Here is a 20,124-nt window from a genome sequence, read left to right on the forward strand (position 1 = left end):
GCAGCCAAGGATAAGACTGGAAAATGTCCCCAACTCATCTCTTTTCCTTGGTGTTTCACTCTAGGAGACAATTACAGTCTGACAGGTCTTTGGTAGCATGGCTTCAGAGAAGCCTTACTGATGGGGAATACAAACCTGGGAGGAGAAAAAACAAAAAGCACAAAAAAGTTGCTTTTAACTCCATCTACATTTATCATCAGTTTTGTGTTAGACATCTCCAGCACAGCACAGGGGGTGCCTGGGGCCTGGAATGAGCAGCTGGTGTGGCCGAAGGGCAAGGCTGTGTTACTTTTGGCAGCAGCACCAGCAATAGCTGGCTGGAAGCAGTTGTGAAAGTATGGCCTGTGGGGGCACTTGTGTTTTATGCTGATGTGTGTGCCGGCGGCCACCGAAACAGGCCCTCTCGCTGGCTCGTCCTGGCACTGGTGTTTGCTCGGCTGCGGGATCAGCTGGCTGCCAAAATTGATCCCACTGAAAACTTTTCTTTTGTTTTTAAACTGGATTAGCTTTCAGCTCTGTTGGCAAGCGGATCTAGCTTAACATGTGGCCGCATGAATGTTGGAGCCAGCAGAGAGAAGGCATCAGGAAAGCATGACTAAGGGAAGGGAAAAGGATGGAATGATCTCTTTTGCCAATAGCACAGTCTCAGCTTGGCTTAACCCCCATGAATCTCCCTCTCAGGGTAAAATTACCTGTTACAGCTTGAGTCACTTTAATGGCTTGCTTCCACAGAAAGGGAAAAATCTTGTTCCTCTTTTCCTCACTCCTCTCATTTTAGACCTGGTGATTTTCTGAACTGGTGTAACCCACTGAATCAGCAGAAAGCTCACCCTGGCGAAGAAAAGGGAGTAGTGTTCCGCTGGCATAGCGGGTGAATCAGCTCAGTAACACATCTGCCGAGGCTGCAGAGCTGGTACAAGCAGGAAGGGCAGCAGCAGCCGGCCCTGAGGCCGCTGACTGAACGCAGTGCACAGCTTCAGCCTCAGAAATCCCTGTTGTAATGCTTGGTAGAAGAGCCACAATCTGGGTTCTCTCTGCAGTTTACAGGGACAATAGGCACTATCCCTTTGTCTTACAACAAATGTGGTGTTTTTCTCATAAAGCTGTAAGTTGCCACTGGTTTATAATTCCTTCCACACTCCTCCCTCTGTATTTTCAACCCACCCATGGGTGACATCTGTCCTAACACTTCCCTCCAAGCAGGCCTCTCCTTTGAGCCTTGATTTCCCTTGGGTTTGTTTCCTTATTAGGTAGGGAAATATTGACACAGCTCTACTAATGCTCTTTTTCATCAGCCAGAACATTTCTCTGGAGCATCAACAAATGGCCCTGATGCTGCTTTGGGAAGACATTGTGCTCTGAGTTGTGGGAATACAAGCTCATAAGCAAGCTGCTATCAAAAAACCTCTATAAACAACAACTGGTTAAAAAGAGTATAGAAAGATGGACTCATGTGTGTGTGAAACAGGTGATTATGTGCAATTCTAGTGGTCAGATAGTGGTAAAATGCCCAAATTACATTTGACGTGCTCAGGACAGCCATGGTACACTTAAGCACGGCGCTGGCTGGGCACCGTCTTCGTGCGCTAAAACCAGAAATTCCATGCTGTGTTTGCCCAAGTTTAGGCGTTCATCTTTTGAAAGAAGGAAGCCCAGACAAGGAGGGACTAGAACATCTTCAAATGAAGAGGAGGTATCACAGGTGGGCAGGTGTCCAATCATGCCCACACGGCTCCTCTTCTTTTATAAGGGGACAGAGTAGGACCAGCGCAAAGAATTAGTGGTGAATAAAATGTACTCTAAAAATACATCAGGAAAAAGGTTATATGAGAAATGTATGAACTTAGTAACGAGTGAGGAATCTAAAATGCCGTATTGTTGATGATGTCTTTAACCATAAAATTACAAAGATTAGTAGAATCAGGAAGTTCTTGATATAAAAATGGCTGTTGGGAAAATGTAGATAAGGGGTACTTGGAAAACGTGAAGTACAAGCACTGGGATATCACTTGAACATGGTTTGGGTAGCGGAGGAGTGGATTAAGCTATCACTTTTCAGAAACTCAGATGACTTGATGATGGACAGATGGACAAAGAAGATGATGGACAATTAGAAGAAACAAGCAGGATGCTGAAGAGCACCTGAAGGTCTTGGTTGCTTTTATGTGGCAGCTCTGCCTTCCAGGGCTGCTTTCCGGTGGATGGTGGATGATGGATGAAATACCCCAGTGCGTGAGCACTCTGAAGGGGATTTTCAAAAATACGTGTCTTTGATCCACCTGTTTCTGTTAAGCTCAGCTGGGAGGGCAGGCCAGGCACCAGGAGGGAAGGCGAGGAAGAGGAGAGTTCTTCCTCTTCTGGCTGCAGAAAACTGGGGAACCACAGCTTTGGCGTGTTATTGAATGGGTTTAAAATTCCAGATCCCTAAACAATTGGCAGAACGATGTCAGCTGCATGAGGGAACTCCGTCTGAGAGAAATACAGTCTAGCCTGTGATATTACTTGTGTGGGTAGTCCTGAATGCGAACAGACTCTACCGTGCCGATGAGTGATGTGACTGCAGTGGGTGAGTGAAGAGTAGGGGAGTGACAGGGGTGCAGGAGGCGGAGTACGTGCATTTGGGAACAGCTTTCGATGTAGTGTTTCACAAAGTCTAACTGGGAAGTTCGGTTTGGCTTTGATGTGACACTTGTTGACTGAGAACAGGAGGACTGCAAAAAAGACACAAATCACAAAGATCCTCTGCTGTCTCAGCACTTCCAGCTGCGGTTTCACAGTCTGGTAAGCTGAGGGTCCTTCCAGGCAGATGTGGGATCCCCCGTGCTCATCTCCCTGGGACTAGCCTGTGTTACTGCAGGAGACCTGCCCAGGTTTGACAGGCCGTGGTACTCTCCAACGGATTCACTGGTAGGAAATGGTACAGCCAGTGTGTTAAAGCAAACAGGAATGTGTCTCCATCCTTTTATGAAGCACATAAGGATACCTGGCTAAAATTATGTTAATTTTTTAATGAGTGCTTTCAGGAGGTGGAAGATGCTCGGCCGGTCGCCACCCAGCAGCGCTCCTCCTTAGGCTGCGCAACGCGAGCTGGGGAGCTATAGCCCCAAGTTTGATTTAGCGGGGTTAATAAACAACAGAACCCCACCAATATCTCGGCGGAAGCACAGGCAGCCTGGCCACCGGCTGAGGCAAGCGGCATCCACCGCCTGCCCGCCAGGCCGCCCGTTCCTCCCTGCCTTCCTCCCTCCGGGCAGCCGCGGAGGCTTTCCTTGCCTCTCGCCGGCGAGCGGAGGAGGAAGAGCCGCCGCCGCAGCGCCTGCCCCGGGGCCGGATCGGCGGCCGCTGGCCAAGGTGGGTGGGCGCAGCCGGTCCGGGGCTGCGGGCAGCAGCTCCCGAATCACCGATCGCTTCTGCAGAGGCCGGGGCCGAGGCCTGCCCACCCGTTCCGTGCCGAGCGGCGGCGAGGAGAGGCGTGCGGCCGGGCGGACAGCGGGTGCCGGCCCTCGGCATCGCCCGCCGCGGTGAGAGGGGGCGCCGGGCCGCGCCGCGCTGGGCCGGGCCGGGCGGGTTGGCGGGAGGCGGGAGCGGCGGGCTGGGGCCCGGCGCGGGGGCCGTTCTGGACGCGGCGCGGAGCGGGTGCGGCGGCTGCTCGCGCTCTCCGCCTGCCCCGGCTTCTCCGCGACCCCCGGCCCGGCATGGTGAGTAGCGGGTGCCGGCGGCGGTGCGGCCCGCGCCCGGGCGGCAGGAGGAGCAGGCGCGGCCGGGCGGGTGAAGGCCGCGCCATTGTGCGGTCGGCGGGAGCCGGCGCGGCCGTTGTTTGGGGCGGCAGCGCTGCTCCCGCCTCGGCCGTTCTGTGCCTTGCGGGGAGGGCCCTTCCCCGAGCAGCGGTGCCCGGCGGGGCGGCTGTGACCCCGGGAGCGGGGCCGGGAGCGGCATAGTGCTCCAGGCGCGTGTCGGGGATCCCGGAGGAGCAGGGCTGTAGCCGCGAGCAGGGAGAGAATTCCTGCCTGGGGACGAGGGAGCGAGCGCGGGAGCGTACGTTGGCGCTGCTCGGTCGGCATGATGTCAGACCCTGTGGAGGACACGGTATGCTTGGGGCTGCAGCCGCTCTGAACCAGGGTTGCTTGTTCCTCCAGGCCTTTCTAGCGTTCTGAAGGCTGGACGTGTTTGAGCCACCTGGTTCTGCTGGAAAAAGCTTTGGCAATGGTTTAAAGCATGGCCACTTTCCTCAGCTCTTTGTCCGTCTGGATACCCACTGCACCCAGGGGTCAATAGTTCCATGCTTCAAGTGTCTACACTGGCCCTCCATTAGGTTGTAGGTCCTCCTGATGCTGGTTAAGATTGTTGCTGCTGGAAGGAGGAGCTCCCATCACCATTCCTCCTACCTTGTCTGTGCAAGACCTTTTTCAGGGCTGATTCAACAGACCAATCTGACAGAAAGCTGGGGAAACCGCTTGTAGAAGGCCTGACAAGGACCGGGGTCCTTGCAAAGGAAGGGAGACAAGAATTCTCCTGACTAGCTCAATTGCTTGTGGAAATGCAGCCTGACATGGTCAAGTTTTATTTAGAACACACTGTAGGAAGCTCATAATTCAAGAGCTACCTTTTTGTTTTGTTTGAAGGTTGGTGAAATTTTGGTTTTGCTTTCATCCTGCTTCTAGCTAATAAACCCAACGTCTGTGCTGAGAAGCACGCAATATGAATGTCTATGAGTGTTCCTCTGGAGTGTGGGAAAAAGCTACTGTGGTTATTTTTCCATTTATGTTTTGATTTCTTTGGCTATTCATCTTCCTAATGATAAACTGTGCAAGTCGCTCTGTCTGAGGTGGTGACATCTGCTGAGTTTGTACCTAGAGAGTTTATGTAGCTCAGGTGAAGGAAAAAAAAGCTGTGCCTTTTGGGCCATGTGCTACATGTGGAGAATTCCAGGGCCATCCAAACCTGGATCAGAAGTTACACAGAGAAACTCCCAGTGGAGAAGTTGAAATGTTGCTGTGGTTCCTCACACAAATACCAGGTTGCTAATACAAAGGGATGTTTCAATCCACAGGCAACTTACTCTCTGAAATTAATGTCCTAACGAAGACGGAAGTTCAGCTGCCCCAACCAGTCATACAAGTTTTCAGTATTGTTGGTTTGGTGTTAGTGGTGTTGTAAGAGGGGGAAAGAAAAATCCAACCTAGTAGACTTGCCCATTTCCTTTTTTAAAATCCGAGGGTTTTAATGATGTCATATAATGGTTTTGAAGTTCAGTTATATTTATAAAGCATAATTATTTAATGGGATAAGTGGGGTTGGAATGAAACAGGACAGTTTTATTTGGATCCTGAAACCTTTTTGTGTATCTTTTTTTATATTTTTAGGAGCATGAAAGTCTTCAGTGTTTGTCCGGCAATTTTACTGGAGCGTGTTGTAGTAAGCATTTTCTGCAGTGGTTTGCAGTCCTCACTGTCAGGCATGCAGAGCTGCTTTTCCAGCTCCCTAACTAAGAAGTAAAATCCTTCCTGCTAAAGGAGGTGGAGCAGAGCAAATGTTTTCTGCAATGTGGATTTCCATTTACTATAAGATGGAGAACTGACATTTTAATAACTGACATTTGTAGTTACTACCCTCTTAACACAAGCCAAACCAATCTCTGTGCTGCTACCATGGCTGAATGCTGGCAGTACAAGTGGGAAAGAAAGTGCTATTTATGAAGAGGAAGACTCAAGAGTATAGGGCAAAATCATAGTCTTCTCATCATCCCCTCCTATTTAGCAGTAGTAAGAGGATGGAAGAGAAGCATTGCTTATTCTGGTGTTGAGAGGTGCTTCAAAATCACGCTCTCACAGAAAATGAACTTATTGAATGGGATCTGTGGTCTTAGAGGAAACCTTAGGTAGTAAATGGGGTCCTTAGAGCTTTTCTCTGGGGCTTTGTCCCTAGCTGTAATGGTTCTTTGGGCTTCTTCTGCCCGATGACCTTAGTCCTGAGGTTGAGTAGAAAAGCTGGCAACTTTTTCAAACTCTCCTTATTCCAACAAAGAAATACCTCCTCCTCATCACTGGAAATGCATGTGAGGTTTGCTTACACCTCTTGAGAATGGCTTTTACTGAGAAGTCTCACTGTGACTGTATGGGTCCTCTTGTAAAAGAAACTCAGAACTGACCTTGCTTTTCTTCCCTGGAGTGATCTTTCCTTGGATCACTGGTATTGATTTTATTCTTCTCCTGTGCAGCATAGAATGGTTCGGGTTGGAAAGGACCTTAAGATCATCTAGTTCCAACCCCCCTGCCATGGGCAGGGATGCCTCCACTAGATCATGTCGCCCAAGGCTCCATTCAGCCTGGCCTTGAACACTGCCAGGGATGGAGCATTTACCACTTCTTTGGGCAGCCTGTTCAGTGCCTCACCACTCTCGTAGTAAAGAACTTCGTCCTTATATTTAACCTGAACTTCCCCTGTTTCAGTTTGAACCCATTACCCCTTGTCCTGTCACTACAGTCCCTGATGAAGAGTCCCTCTCCAGCATCCTTGTAGGCCCCCTTCAGATACTGGAAGGCTGCTCTGAGGTTTCCATGCAGCGTCTCTTCTCCAGGCTGAACAGCCCCAGCTTTCTCAGCCTGTCTTCATACGGGAGGTGCTCCAGCCTCCGTATCCTCATGGACTTCCTCTGGACTTGCTCCAACAGTTCCATGTCCTTCTTAGTGTTGGGAACACGAGAACTGTACACAATACTTGCAAGTACTGTGCATGTACAAGCATGGATCTTCTCTTGCAGCTCTCCTCTTGGCTCCCATGTTTTCCACTTCATATTTCTTTGAGGAGACAGAAACCTTAGTAGTAACATCAAAACTAGTTAAAAGAGCTCATTCATATGCCTTGCTGTCACAGCAGTACTTTGATGCTCTTTTTTTGTGATACACTTTTCAATTTATAAAAGGAATTTTATTACATATCTGTATTACATATATATGACTACATATTGTGTAATATGGAAATAATTTGTGCAAGGGAAGCATCTTTCTAATTATAGCTTGAAACTAAGTATTTGAGAGTTCTGGCTAATATAAATTGTCACCCATTTCGGTCTTTATTAGCTATTTGTTTTCTTACAGTGTGCTGGAAGTTATAAGGTGTCTGCCACTGAGCACTTGGCTTTGGTTATAGGCACTGTAAGGGTAAGGCACTGGGTCCCTTCACTGAGATTTTCCAGTAGAAAGAATTACATGATAAATCCTCTTCCCGTAGGTCCTGTCCACAGAAAGAAATTGCTGAGGTGTGAATGCCTTGAGAATGGAATTGGAAATAGAGATTGCAGACGAGCAAAAATGGTGAACAGCTTTGTTTCCTGATGAATTATCAGTGATTATGGGCAGCTGATCTTGGAAGTATTTTAACTTTTGGCTGAATAGCCTGAATAACCATGTTCACTTGGTTATTTAAGTATATTGCAGGAGCAAGAGGAAAGCTAACTTTTTAAGTGCGTGGTGACTCGCCTTTGGCTTTGCAGGTAGAACACAGAACCACGTCACATATTCTGTAGCTGAAGAAATTCTCAAGCTGGGCTTTTTCAGACACTTTTAATGTTGCCTTCTTACAGTAATCGTGCATGGGGTTTGAAACTGTAAGCCTTGGAGGAGTTGAGCAAGTAAAGTGTAACCAAATCTTAGCAAGGCGTGTTGGCTGGGTATCTTCTGTGAAAATCCGGTTTCTGTGTATTGCATCAGTGAGGAAAGACGTAAGTCTTGAACTGTTGTTATGAATACATGAGCTATTTTCATTCAGAGTCCTTGCTGGGTTTGGCAAGCCTTTTTTTTCCAGCGTTTCTAGTTGGGAGTCCAGAAATGGTTCTGCCTGAGCACGAGCTGTTCTTGTGCCTGCCATCTGGTGGCCAGCTAACTGGGCTGGCTGCAGACCCCAGCTGAGGCTCTGTCTTAGGGGTACTGGAGAAAAAAGTAGATCCTTTTCTCACTGAGCTGTGTCTCAGATGGAGATTGGGTTTTGCATGGTTTCCCTAGAGGAGAAATTCCCTAAGTTCCTGTTACCATCTTTCTTCTCTTTCCTAGGATATGATGGAGCTCCTAGAGGAAGATCTCACCTGTCCCATTTGCTGTAGCCTGTTCGATGATCCTCGTGTCCTGCCCTGCTCCCACAATTTCTGCAGAAAGTGTCTGGAAGGTATTCTTGAGGGAAATGTGCGGAATGTGCTTTGGAGACCATCCCCTTTCAAGTGCCCCACGTGCAGGAAGGAAACTCCTGTTACTGGCATCAACAGTTTGCAAGTCAACTACTCCCTGAAAGGTATCGTGGAGAAGTACAACAAAATCAAAGTAACTCCGAAAATGCCCGTGTGCAAAGTGCACAGCGGGCAACCCCTTAACATCTTCTGCCGGACAGACATGCAGCTGATCTGTGGGGTTTGTGCCACCCGTGGTGACCATACAAAGCACGTTTTCTGTTCTATTGAAGAAGCTTATTCCCAGGAGAAGCGGGCCTTTGAAACCCTCTTTCAGGGCTTTGAAACGTGGCGTTGTGGAGATGCCCTCTCGCGGCTGGATACCTTAGAAACCAGTAAGAGGAAAGCTCTGCAGATGCTGACCAAAGATTCTGACAAAGTGAAAGAGTTCTTTGAGAAGCTGCAGCACACGCTGGAGCAGAAGCGTAATGAGATTCTCTCTGACTTTGAGACCATGAAGCTTGCAGTGATGCAGGCCTACGACCCGGAAATCAATAAACTGAACACCATTCTGCAGGAGCAGCGGATGGCTTTTAACATTGCAGAGGCCTTCAAAGATGTGTCTGAGCCTATTATATTTCTGCAGCAGATGCAGGAGTTCAGGGAAAAAATCAAGGTGCTCAAAGAAACTCCTTTACCTTGTTCCAGTGTGGACATCAGCCCTACAATGAAGAGCTTTGATACCAGCCAGTGGAATGGCATAAAGCTAGTTGATGTGGACAAACTTTCCTTGCCTCAGGAAAACAACACTCTTAAATTCAAGATTCCCTCAGTCTTTTCGCGCAGATTTGTAGTGAATTCTCTTATTTGCTTGCTTATTCTTGCTGTCACCAGGATGTCCTTTGTGGAGTCAGTTGTTGACAATCTCCAGTGCTGGAGATCTCAATTCTTTGCAATTAACTTGTCCTATTTGGCAGATACGGTGGAGATAGCAGATCACGCAGTCTTTTACTGGGAACAGATGACAGATGGAGCTTCACTTCTAAGAGAAAAGTGTAAAAACTATACATTGGTTGTACTGGATAATGTTGCACAGTTTGTGTGCAAGTATAAACTGTTGTGAAGTAGGAATAGAAGAAGTAAGAGAAATCTGGTGAAGAAAACATAGAACTTCTCAAGATTAATTGGGTTTTCAAGACTTCCAGTGAAAACATTCCAAGATTCAAAATGTTTCCAAAACATTCATGCTATTCACACAGTTTGAGTGCTGATAAACTGGAAGATGAAATGGAGCTTTGAAAAACACATTGTTTTGGATTCTTCTTTTAGTGGTGATTATGGGAATATTATTCACTGTAAATCATTCTTCTTACCAAAATATAGGGCAAAAGTGTGTATGTAGTTTAATGTTAATTGTAGAATAAGATAAAAAATGTCACTTCCTCAGAGGTCACAGTTAAAAACACTTACTGTTTTTTCCTAAATGGGAGGTGGTTGGGAAAGAGGAAGAAGAGTTGTGACTGAGAAGAGCACTGTACTGAGAGGCTGGCTGCGGACTGCCCTGCCGCTGCAAAATAGAGCATGCATCCTTCACGTTCTGGAGCCACTTTCTATCTGAGGATGTTACTTCTCTCTAGAACAGATACATGTACTTTTTTGTATAACCAAATGTTGTGATGATCCTGTGCATTCAGATTACTGTAGGTTATTGTTTACATGTTCTGTACAAAAAAGTATCTTCAGGACAAGCATAAATTCTAGAGTAAAGAGAAATCAGTTGAGGTTGGTAAGAGAAGAACAAGCTAGAAGGTAGTACATGCTTTGCAGATAGTACAAACTTTGCAGTCTACTTTTCCAACATCAAATCGCAGGGATAACTGAGCTGTCTTACTAAATCCATGTTTCTCTGAAGCCACACTTTCTTAAAAAGTGGCCTTAATGTGTTGAATTTAGTGTGGTGAAAGGCATGCCTGGGTCAGCTGCTAGTGCTCTAGCCCTGCAAAGGTGGCAGGTAGAGCAGTTTCCTTCCTGTCCCTCTCTTGACTCCAGATCGTCATTCCAAAAGCCAGGAAAAATGATGGGATGATTCCTTGGAACAGAGTGCATAAAGTGACAGGAGTATGGATGTTGTTAGTGCTTTAGCATTGGAACATATATAGGCTCTTCTAGTGTTACTATATTTTTGTGTACCTTGTTTCAGGAGCTAGTTGAATTTTCTGAGTGTATTAACTTGGCTGTGGGATAACAGTGATCTGAAGTGAACTGTAAGCTTGAGTTCTCTGAAGTGCCCTTCTTTAAGAGCGTACAATACTGAGATGTATTGCTTGAAGAGCATCTAACCTCTTTTTGCAGTGGTCCTATGAACACCAATATATAGAATGAAAACATGTAGTTGAATTTTCTGCGAAACAAACATGAAGTGTGCCATACTTTGGGGATATTCATTAGCTTCTCTCAAGGTTTAATAAGTTATGACGGTCAATTCACTGTCTTTGCAAGCTGTTCATTTCAAAAATGAAACATTAAATTCCAAGAATCAAAGTTTCCAAGCAACCAAACCCTGCAAACAAAACTATTGTACATGATATTTACATCTTTGTTGCCTGGGAATACTGTCGCTGCTCCACACCTCACTCCAAACACTTGGTAAAAGCACTGAATGGTTCTTGCAGCTGCAGATGCCTTGCAGTTTAGGAAAGATCAAGTCACAGACACGTAGATCAGACAGTTACAATTTGTGAGTGGCTGAAAAAGCAATGAGTAATCGAGAGGTGGTAGTTGTGAGTGTGGGAGGGGTGAGATTTGTAACCCGGGCTTCTACCTTGCAGCAGTTCCCTGAGTCCAGGCTGGCACGGATGTTGAATGATGATGACCGGGAATTTAAACTGGTGAATGGAGAGTTTTTTGTGGACAGAGATGGAACTTTGTTTAGTTACATCATGGACTTCTTGAGGACTCTCCAGGTCTCCTTACCAATTGATTTCTCAGACTATCAGAGGCTGCAGAGGGAAGCAGAATTCTATGGGCTCTACCCTCTGGCTGACCTCCTGAGCCAGGAACACTTGCTGAAGCCAAGGCTGGAGATCTTGGAAGTGCGTTTTTCTCTCCAAGAGATGCAGGCCTTTTTCCGGATCTTTGGTTCCTGCAGTGCCACTGTTGAGACACTAGCTGAGCAGATCACGGTGTTCATGGGGCAGCAGTCAGGACAGAGCTGGAACAGCCCTTTTCCTTCTCAGAAACCACTTGTTCCGCTTCCTTTGGAAAGACCTTCTCATCATGACATGGTTTTTCAGTGCGGTACTGACTACTCTGCTGGTGACCAGTTTGTGGCCAGGTACTCTCCCTAGTGTGACTTCTCATTATGGAGATGTCTTTATGACTTGTAGTTCGTAAAGTACATGCTACGTGCTAGTAAAGCTCATTTTAAAGTAGCTATCAGACAGCTGTCTGAGAGAAATGTTTCCTTCTTTCTGCTAGTTTAATGTTATCTTTTTCTAGTTCTGAAATACTCAGTTTAATTTGCTACATGGATTTGCCTATTCTTCAGCTTTCTAAACGCTGATCTTGATGTTTGGGTTTGTGTTCAGTTGGGTCTTTTTCTCCCTCTACCCTTTCCTTCTAACTCGCTCTCCCAGGCTTTAGAATTCCATGGCATCAGTGACCTTCTAGAGGACTTGAAAAACACAGAGTAAAATCAAGCAAAGCAAACAAAATAAATAAGAAGTGAAGTACTGGGGAAGCCTAAAATCTCTACTAGCTCATGGTCCAAAAGACTTTCATATGGAAAAGGGTAAAAAGAGAACAGCTGAACAGGGTTAGAGACACCAGCGGAACTAAGATGCCAATTTGGGAGCTGAAAGCTTTTGTAGAGCCTTTTACTAGGAGGCGGGAGAAGGGGCAGATTATTAACTCTATGTTACACAGTGGCTTTTCTTTCGATTCAAGAGCCAGGTTCTGTTTTTATTAAGATTACTGTATGTCAGTGATTTTTGTGATAGCAGTATTGTATTCTAATGACAACTTACATTTTTTAAACAAGCTTTTGCTGGATGCCTCTATTGTATGGAGACACGTTCTTACTGTATAAGAAAACATAACCTAATTTGTCCTCTGTGGCTGTTAGAACATCTGGAATTTTATGGAAATTTTATTGAAATATTTCCAAAAAGGTTATTCTATCTGCATATGTGAATCAACACAGCAGTCTTTTGATTTATAATAAAGTTTATATTCTAGCTTCCTTTAGCTAAGCAAGTAGAAGAAAAACTACTTTGCATTTGCGAAGCAACATACATCTATGTGCCAAACCTTAACTTTATAATGCATTACCCATTTGAATGGACTAACGGTTGAGTAGGTTATGGCAATTTAAATAGGGGAAAATATTCTTGATTCTTTCCTTTATTTCTTTAGACTTGGTAAAAGTATTCCTCTGCAGAATCTTGAGTAATGAAACAAGTTCAGTTTGATTATGTTGCCTGCTGAATTTCTATTGACTTATTCTTCGTGGTGGCACAGACTCTTTTGCCTTTTTTGTGCTTTCTGTGATAATTTGTTGTACTTTCCTCTGAACTGTGGAACAGTTTCACCCTTGTCAGCTTATGTATTTTGTAATAGTATTTTTACCTGACTTCTGTTCCTCACGATGTCTGGATAGATTCTTAAACTGTACTTTATATCAAGTAAAATCATTTGAGGCAATGTGAAAATGATTTTCATATTTGTTACCACAAGACCTCCTGTACAAGGTAATTTTGCAATAAATGTCACTGTTTGTAGAGAGAGATCCTGTGTAATGAAAAGTGATGCTGTTGGGGTGAATGTGACTTTACTGTCCTTTCCATCATCTACCCCTACCTGAAAAACTGTTGTGGCATGATGTAGAGCGTTACATAAATGAAATGAGGTGGAGATTATCAATCACCGCTATTTCCTAAGGAAGTAAGTTTTGGGGTGGGGGTGAAAGAGAAGTGCTTCTTCCCCAACATGTAACTGGATGAGCTGGGAATTACTGTTCTAATAATGACGGGAAGACTTAAATTACCTTCAAAGGAGGAAAAAACTACGTGGAACCTTGGTTGCTGTAAACGCATGCAACTGTGCTGACCTGCAGCGTCTGAGGCCTGGCTTGTTTTTAAAAAAAGATCTATTCCATCCTTCAGGAAGTCATTGAAGTGTGTCGTAACTGCCTTTTTTTTTCTCATTTTAGGTATGTTTCCATAAAGCCAGATAGTAGAAAGCTGATTAATGGTACAAACGTGCTAGGCCTGCTGCTTGACACTTTACTCAAAGATGGATTTCGCCTCATAAGCAGCAGGACAGTCTCGGGTGAAGACAAAGTGGAATGCTTCAGTTTTGAAAGGGTGAAGAGGCCAGCAGGCCTTGCCCTCACGCTGAAGAACACCCCAGGGAGCTCTGGGGTGGCACAGGCAAAGAGAAGCCAAGTGCAGAAAGGGAAATAAAGGCTTTTCTTTTAATCTGTTGAAGGTGGAAGAGGGGTGTGTCAGTGCCAGTGGCCTTTTTTTGACTTGTTTCAAACTGCAACTATTGAGGGAAGGAACAAACAAACAACTTGTTTTTTTTTTCTAGTATTCGGAAGGAAAAAATTGCTTTCCTGCTTTTTACTACTCCACCCTCTTCAACTCTAAATAAAAGAACCACAGATTCAATACGAGTCTTGTGGACCAGAGTCCAGCGTTTTCAAAGGTTGTTTTTGTTTTTCTCTGTGGCTAAAATTTGTATTAGGACTCGCAAAAAATCAACTGTTCCTGCTAGAAAATTGTTTCTATATCCTGTGCTAATCTGCAAGTAGATTTTAAATACATGATACTATATGAGGAAATAACAGATTGACACAACTGTCATCCCAACAGTTTGGAGAAGTGGCTGGAGGAGGAATGCAAACCTCAACGACTGAATATTGCTTCTGCTTTCAAGAGATGCACGTATACTTGGCTCTCTTGCAGTTCGCTGAAAGCAATGTAAGGGAAACATCCCAGGTTGTATTGCTGGGTGGCTCCAGGAATGAGAAAGTGGCTCTGTGAAGCCACCACTAGTGAGTCATGAAATAACGTTACTGTCTCTTGCAGAATACTCCTCTGTCCTCTCCTCCCACTCTGAAGGCATTAAGCTGCTCTTCAGTGCTGAGAATGAAATGGTAAAGGTCTTTGTGAACAAAGGGTCAGTTGAGTTTTAGAGCTATAGAAGATTTTTAGAACTATAAAAAAAATGAAAATGTGATAAACAGTCCTTCAGATGGGAGAGTTAGTACAATTTTAAACAAAATAATAGTACAAAGGATTAAGAAACTTGTCAAGTGCAAAACATATTTAGGAGGAAGGCTTGGCAGGAGTGGCTTTAAGAGCCTTGGGCATGTTAGCCCTGTACAATGCTTTGTAAAGATGCCAAAATTAGCTCAGGTACCAGGAGAGGTAAGTTAATGAGGCCTTAGAAATTAAGAATCTTTTGTCCTCCCTTCAAGACAGGGAAAGAAGACAGCAATAACTTCAAGGGTTCGTTATTTGAATCTGACTTTTGATGTTGATAGAACACCATCTTTCCAAAGTTACGAACAGCCAAGTAGAGTTTGTTTGGGCTGTTTTGGCTGACTAGTTAGGCCTGGCTTTTCATTAGCTTCAAAGTGTGAATTTATAACTTTATTTGCAGCACTTAAAGATGGGGTGGGTGGTGGGAATCACCCATCTGTTTCTTGCCCTTAGGAGTTTCCATGAATTGGATTTTCCCAGGCTGGTGGTGCTGCTGTCAGACAGCTCTTTTCTTTTGCAGTGCATTTTAGCTTGACACAAGTTCACAAGTTCAGTGGCAACAATGAGGTCTTCTTGTTCCAGAGCTTTCTCGGTTGAGAATAACATGATTACGGGACTACAGCACCTAAACTGCTTACAAGTTTTATAATGAAATAAATGTTGAGGAATGTTACAGTGGATGCTTTCCGTTCAAATGGGATTTTTTTGTCAATAATGTCGCTATGTTCATCTTGATACATTTTTTTTTACTGTGAGAACCGTCATTCACTGGAACAACCTCCCCAGAGATGTGGTGGAGTCCCCATCGCTGGAGATTTTCAAGATGTGGTTGGAGAGGGTGTGAGATGATCTCTCTTGGGCTTCTTTTCCCACCAAAGGCTGGACCAGATGACCATTTGAGGTCCCTCCCAGCCCAGCCTGTGGTGGCCTTCAAGGGCAGTCTGCTGAGGGCAGCATTTGGGTGACACAGCAGACTGCCCTGACAGGTTGCTGTACTACAAAGATAACACTACCAGCTTTCCAAGTTCATTTTGATGTCCATGTACTGACATTCCAGAAAAGTTCCCATTCCTCAGCTTGGGATAAAATTGAAACCAATATGACAACTATTAAAAGGGTCAGTGACTGTGAGTATTGGTGAAGAGACCAGTCATAGTGAGAAACATAAGATAGAAGTGACAACTTCCTAGAGGGAAAGGCAAAAAAAAAAAAGGGGCTTGAAGCTGTATGTAAACACCACACCTTCAGCGATCGCTGATAGCAGCAATGTCAACTGAGAATAGTTTCAGAACACCTTGTAGTAACAAAATTAAGCTACTTCACTGACCACAGAAATAGTGAGTTTATTTTCCTGCTGCAGCAGCCACTTTGAAAATTGAAGTTTAGATTACTTTCTTCTAAATACAGTGAAAGAAAATAGGAAATATTTCAATTTTTAAAAGCCCTGGAGTTTCAACCTGTGCCATCACTCATGCTCCATGGCTTTGGCAAAGTGACTATTTGGAACAACCATTTCAGGAACAGCTTGTGATGGGCTAGTGCTGAACACTTCATGGTTCCCCTCGTGGGTTAATTTTTATTCAGCACAAACATCATCCTATGAATGTAATATTTTGGCTCTGGAAAAATGTTCCTCCTTTGAAGGAAAGCACCTTCCTGGATTTCTTTATACAGAAAGTGGAAGCAGCGCTGGTAGACCTACAGTGGTGTAGCTTCAAGCTATAACTAAATGGCAGTAATCATGGAGGAAGGGGTGAAAGTATGTTCATTGGCAGACAAATATGAAAATAGCACCAATTTACTGTGAGGATCCTCAGCTGGCCTGAGTAGCTGCTGCCTTCCACCTTGCAAGATTATTTATGTTACTGTAGAGTGTTGCTGAACCAGGATGGCAATTTTTTCTGTGTCCTCTTTGGAGTGTTATACAGCATATCCTGCAGGCACTGCGGCAGTTATTTAGAAGAAACACTAACTCTAATAGCTCTAGTAACTCACAACAGGATCTCTGCTGTATGGGAAGTTTTATTGTAGGTGGCTTGGCCATGCTTTTACGTGTGACAGAACAAGAAGCTCTGATTGCTCACATCTAGGTCTATATTTGATTAAATAGGAATAGGATTTTGAAACATTTAGACATTTTTTTCCAATGAGGTGGAATTTGGGATCCCTGACATGATTCAAGTCATTGCCAACTTTATCAACAGAATTCCTTTTTCCTGGAAGGTGCAAGATTTGCTGATTTCAGTAAACTTACTGCTGTGTTTGCCTTTTTATTCTTCCTTGGATTCTGCAAAGATGTGCAAACTGTACTGCTCCCTGAGATGCCGTAGTGCTGGAGCGCAGTCCTGTCGCTCACTTACAGCAAGCAGTGAGCCCTCTTCTGCTTTCTAGCACACAAGGGGATTGCCAGAGCAGTGAGATGACTAGGGGGAAAGGAAACTCAACAGTAAAGTAACACCATCCCTCTGTCCTACACGGACCGCAGGTTTACGTGGCAGAAATAGATCATCTAAAAAGAGGTGATAGTTTGCTGGATTTGCAACGGCAGGTGATTCAGAAAGACAACACTTCATTTGTCTTATATTTTCTTTTTTTTATTTTAATCACTTTTACCTCATTTATAGTTGGATTTCATCCTGTATTTCTATATTCAAGGCTGCCAGCGGCTTTATCAATAGTCTTGTGGTGCCTATTGGATATCTCAACAGTATAAAGACATGGCGCTTTTTCCATCCCCCTTTTCTCGCCCCATGTTGGCTTCTTTTTGTAGTGATTGGTTACATTTTTGTGCTTTTAAGTAACTTTCTGTCTGCTTCTTCACACCCCAGGAAGTTCTCCTATGTTCTTCTTATCTCTTTGGGGGCCATGTCATTTATTCACCACCTGAATTACTCAGTAATTTGCTGATACCAGAAAGGAGAGAGTCTGACATGAAATACTTCCCTGTTCCTTGGGTATTGATTTCAATGTTGATTTATGATGCGTTTTATTCTTTTTGGATGTACAGTCTCTACATTCTTTACAGATTCTGCACTCAGTGCTCATAAGATTGTATAATTGATTAAGAATAGATGTTTAAATAAAGCTATTGCAATCGACACTACATTTAGACTAAAAAAGACTGATCTCTTAGTGCTGACTGTAGTACTGGGAAGTTTCTCCTTTACTAAATAATTCCAAGCCATTTTTCACATCCCTGCATAGTTGAATCTCACAGAAATAGTACAAGACTCCACCCTAAGGTGCAGTGTATGAGGAACTAATAGCCACAGGGCAAAAGAATGATGCTGGAGTAACTGCATCCTGCCCTGCTTCAACAGGCTGGCAAACAGGGGTGCTGACTTTTGTTCTGACTTTGAAGAAACTTTTCTCCACATTGGGCTGTTCCCACTTTTTACCTGTAGGCTGGTTTCCAGTTTTCCAGTGCACAAAAATAACTCCTCTAGTCTGAGCTGAGCAAGGCTCATGCGCTCGTATCTGTCTCTGGAGGGGGTGAGTTGAAGGTGTATCCAACACACAATCTGGGTGACTTTGTTTTGATTCACAGCTGAATTCAGCACCAGGAAGCCGCCAAAGTGGATCAGAATTCCTGTTGGACATTACAACAAAGTGTTCAGAGCTTTGATTTTTTAATTTTTTTATTTAATTTGTTCTCAGATCGCTGGAAAGTGTTACTGAATATTCATTGGGAAACAAGCCGGGAGCTATCCAAGATGGGGAGGGAAACTCATTGCCTCTTACTCCTTCCCTCTGGTTTGTGCCGAACCATTGCCAGGCTCTAGCTTTACAAGGTTTATTTTTATCGATTTTCAACAATAAACAGTGGGAGGATATACAATAAAAGATTTACAGTGCATCATGAGGAAATACAACTTCTTACCAAATATTATATTGATCTATTCCCAGATGCTACTGAAACAGCTTATAAAATCCCAAAATGAAGTCCAGTGATGGAGAACTTCCTCTCTCTAGTGACAGATACATATGGCTGTTATGTCTTAAGAAAACAATAAAAGGGAAGGGAGTGACTCTGCTTCTCTGACCATATCTTCAACAGCCCAGTTAAATCTGTCAACTCAGTGTAATCCACATAAATAAAGAATTTGAGAATCAAGGGAATTGCTAGTGCGTCTGAAGAGTCCCACTCTTTGAAGCTGCCTCTCCTGCTGCAGTCAGGGCATAATTAGTCACAGAAGGCCTTGTTGTGACTAGTAAATGGATGGACCAACAATGATTTGAATAATCTGGAACCGGCTGGAGGTATGCCTGGAGCCCTGAGTACTCTCAAATGGGTGGGTGGGATGTAAATCACTAGTCATCATATAAAACACAAATAAATCTGACTTCTATTAAAAAAAAAAAAGGGAATGTCAGTTTTCTAGACCATCGTGTAGCTTCTGCTGAAATAACCCCTGAAGTGTGATCTGATGTGTAAATTTTTCCAAGAGTCCTTCCTCCAGTTCTAGTCCGCTTCCATTCTAACACAACAGTTCAATAATTGGTGGCTTCTTTCTGGTCAGAAGGATGATGAATGTAGCCCTAAAGGCTGGAAACACTAATGTGTGCAAGTCTGCTGTAGAGAATGAAGTTAGGGCTTTGCTCTCTAAGCAAGTTTCTGCTATACCAGTCAGCTGAGTGCTGGCTGAAACCATGAAGAATTAAACGTTGCAACATTGTTCCATCCTCATTCTCCATTGGAAAAAAAGGCAATAGATTGGAAACATCCAGTCTCGGGTTTTACTAGTACTTTGGAGATGGCAACTCAGTTTTCTTTCAATTCCAAAGGCAGTTTGTAGCTTTCATTGAGAGCCTTCTGAAAAGCCTATGTTTTTTGTTTTTGTTCCCCAGTGATAACTAAACTGAGTAATAAAATAATTGCTGACATACCGTTTTATTTACAGTGTTGTGTTCAGCAATAAACAGAAGGCGTGCTGATCCTTCCATCCTTTAATCTTTGTGTCTTTATACTGTGTCTTCAGCTCTCTCCTTAGCCAGGTCACTGGTGGGATAGAGGAAGAGGCTATGTGATAAGGGCAGGCAGAGATCCACAAAAGGCAGCAAATTCACTTCTTGCCCATCTCAAAGAGGGGGTTAAGAAATAAAATTTGGCTGGATAGAATCACTGCCTTTGTGGGACCAAAGAGACACAACTTATTGTATTGAAGGGAGGACAGTTAACAGAGCTGTCAGAAATTTCAGCGCCACCAGACAAGGAAAAGCAGATCTTATGAGGGTGAATGAATGGGTGGGTGATAGCTACTAAAGGAACATAGAAAAGGTGCAGAATGGCTTAGATGGGAGACTTAAACATTCATGAGACTATAGGGACGTTTTATTTTTTCCCCAATGTGATGAGTAAGTGGATCTGCAGAACATCTTATGTCAATAGTTTGCGTACCTGAAGAACAGAATTTCTCTCTTGGATGTCCTTTCTGCATCTGTGCTATGAAGTGAAACATTGCAGGATCTAGACATAACATGGGTTAATCATGTCGATACCTCACATCTGGAAACAGAAGCTAAGCTTTTGGTGGCCAAACAGACAAACTGCAGAGCAGAACAGCAGCACTGCTCTGGCACCACTGGGGTTATAAGCCTCCTGGATATGTCCTGTTGGTGGCCTTGTTTCAATTCCAGGTGCAGTAGGGTGAGCAGTAACTCTATTTGTAAATTCCTAATTTTCCATGAACTGGTAACCTA

The 20,124-nt window shown here is 44.2% G+C and overlaps 2 protein-coding genes across 5 annotated transcripts; both read left to right on the top strand.

Annotated features, from left to right (window-relative positions):
- Window positions 1–2,729: 2,729 nt before the first annotated feature.
- Window positions 2,730–11,949, top strand: TRIM13 (tripartite motif containing 13). Of its 4 annotated transcripts, none has more exons than XM_030474166.1 (2): window positions 2,730–2,781; window positions 8,049–11,390. In XM_030474166.1, the coding sequence occupies exon 2, from the start codon at window positions 8,052–8,054 to the stop codon at window positions 9,279–9,281; it is 1,230 nt and encodes a 409-aa protein (XP_030330026.1). In that variant the 5' UTR covers window positions 2,730–2,781; window positions 8,049–8,051; the 3' UTR covers window positions 9,282–11,390. The 4 variants fall into 4 exon arrangements, with proteins under 4 accessions (XP_030330026.1, XP_030330015.1, XP_030330032.1 ...); XM_030474155.1 differs by lacking the exon at window positions 2,730–2,781 and adding an exon at window positions 3,029–3,351; XM_030474172.1 differs by lacking the exon at window positions 2,730–2,781 and adding an exon at window positions 3,110–3,521 and having other exon boundaries at window positions 8,049–11,949.
- Window positions 10,893–13,848, top strand: KCNRG (potassium channel regulator). The gene is made up of 2 exons (XM_030474181.1): window positions 10,893–11,492; window positions 13,368–13,848. The coding sequence occupies exons 1-2, from the start codon at window positions 10,915–10,917 to the stop codon at window positions 13,618–13,620; spliced, it is 831 nt and encodes a 276-aa protein (XP_030330041.1). The 5' UTR covers window positions 10,893–10,914; the 3' UTR covers window positions 13,621–13,848.
- Window positions 13,849–20,124: the final 6,276 nt, after the last annotated feature.

This window comes from Strigops habroptila, chromosome 2 (genome assembly GCF_004027225.2).
Source record: "Strigops habroptila isolate Jane chromosome 2, bStrHab1.2.pri, whole genome shotgun sequence".
NCBI classification, from domain to species: Eukaryota; Metazoa; Chordata; class Aves; order Psittaciformes; family Psittacidae; genus Strigops; species Strigops habroptila.

What these genes read in the sequence shown, in the direction of transcription:
- KCNRG (XM_030474181.1), top strand. Translation starts at nt 10,915, where the DNA reads ATGAGTAATCGAGAGGTGGTAGTTGTGAGTGTGGGAGGGGTGAGATTT. An exon ending in GGTGACCAGTTTGTGGCCAG is followed by an intron (nt 11,493 to 13,367) that starts GTACTCTCCCTA and finishes TTCTCATTTTAG; the next exon opens with GTATGTTTCCATAAAGCCAG.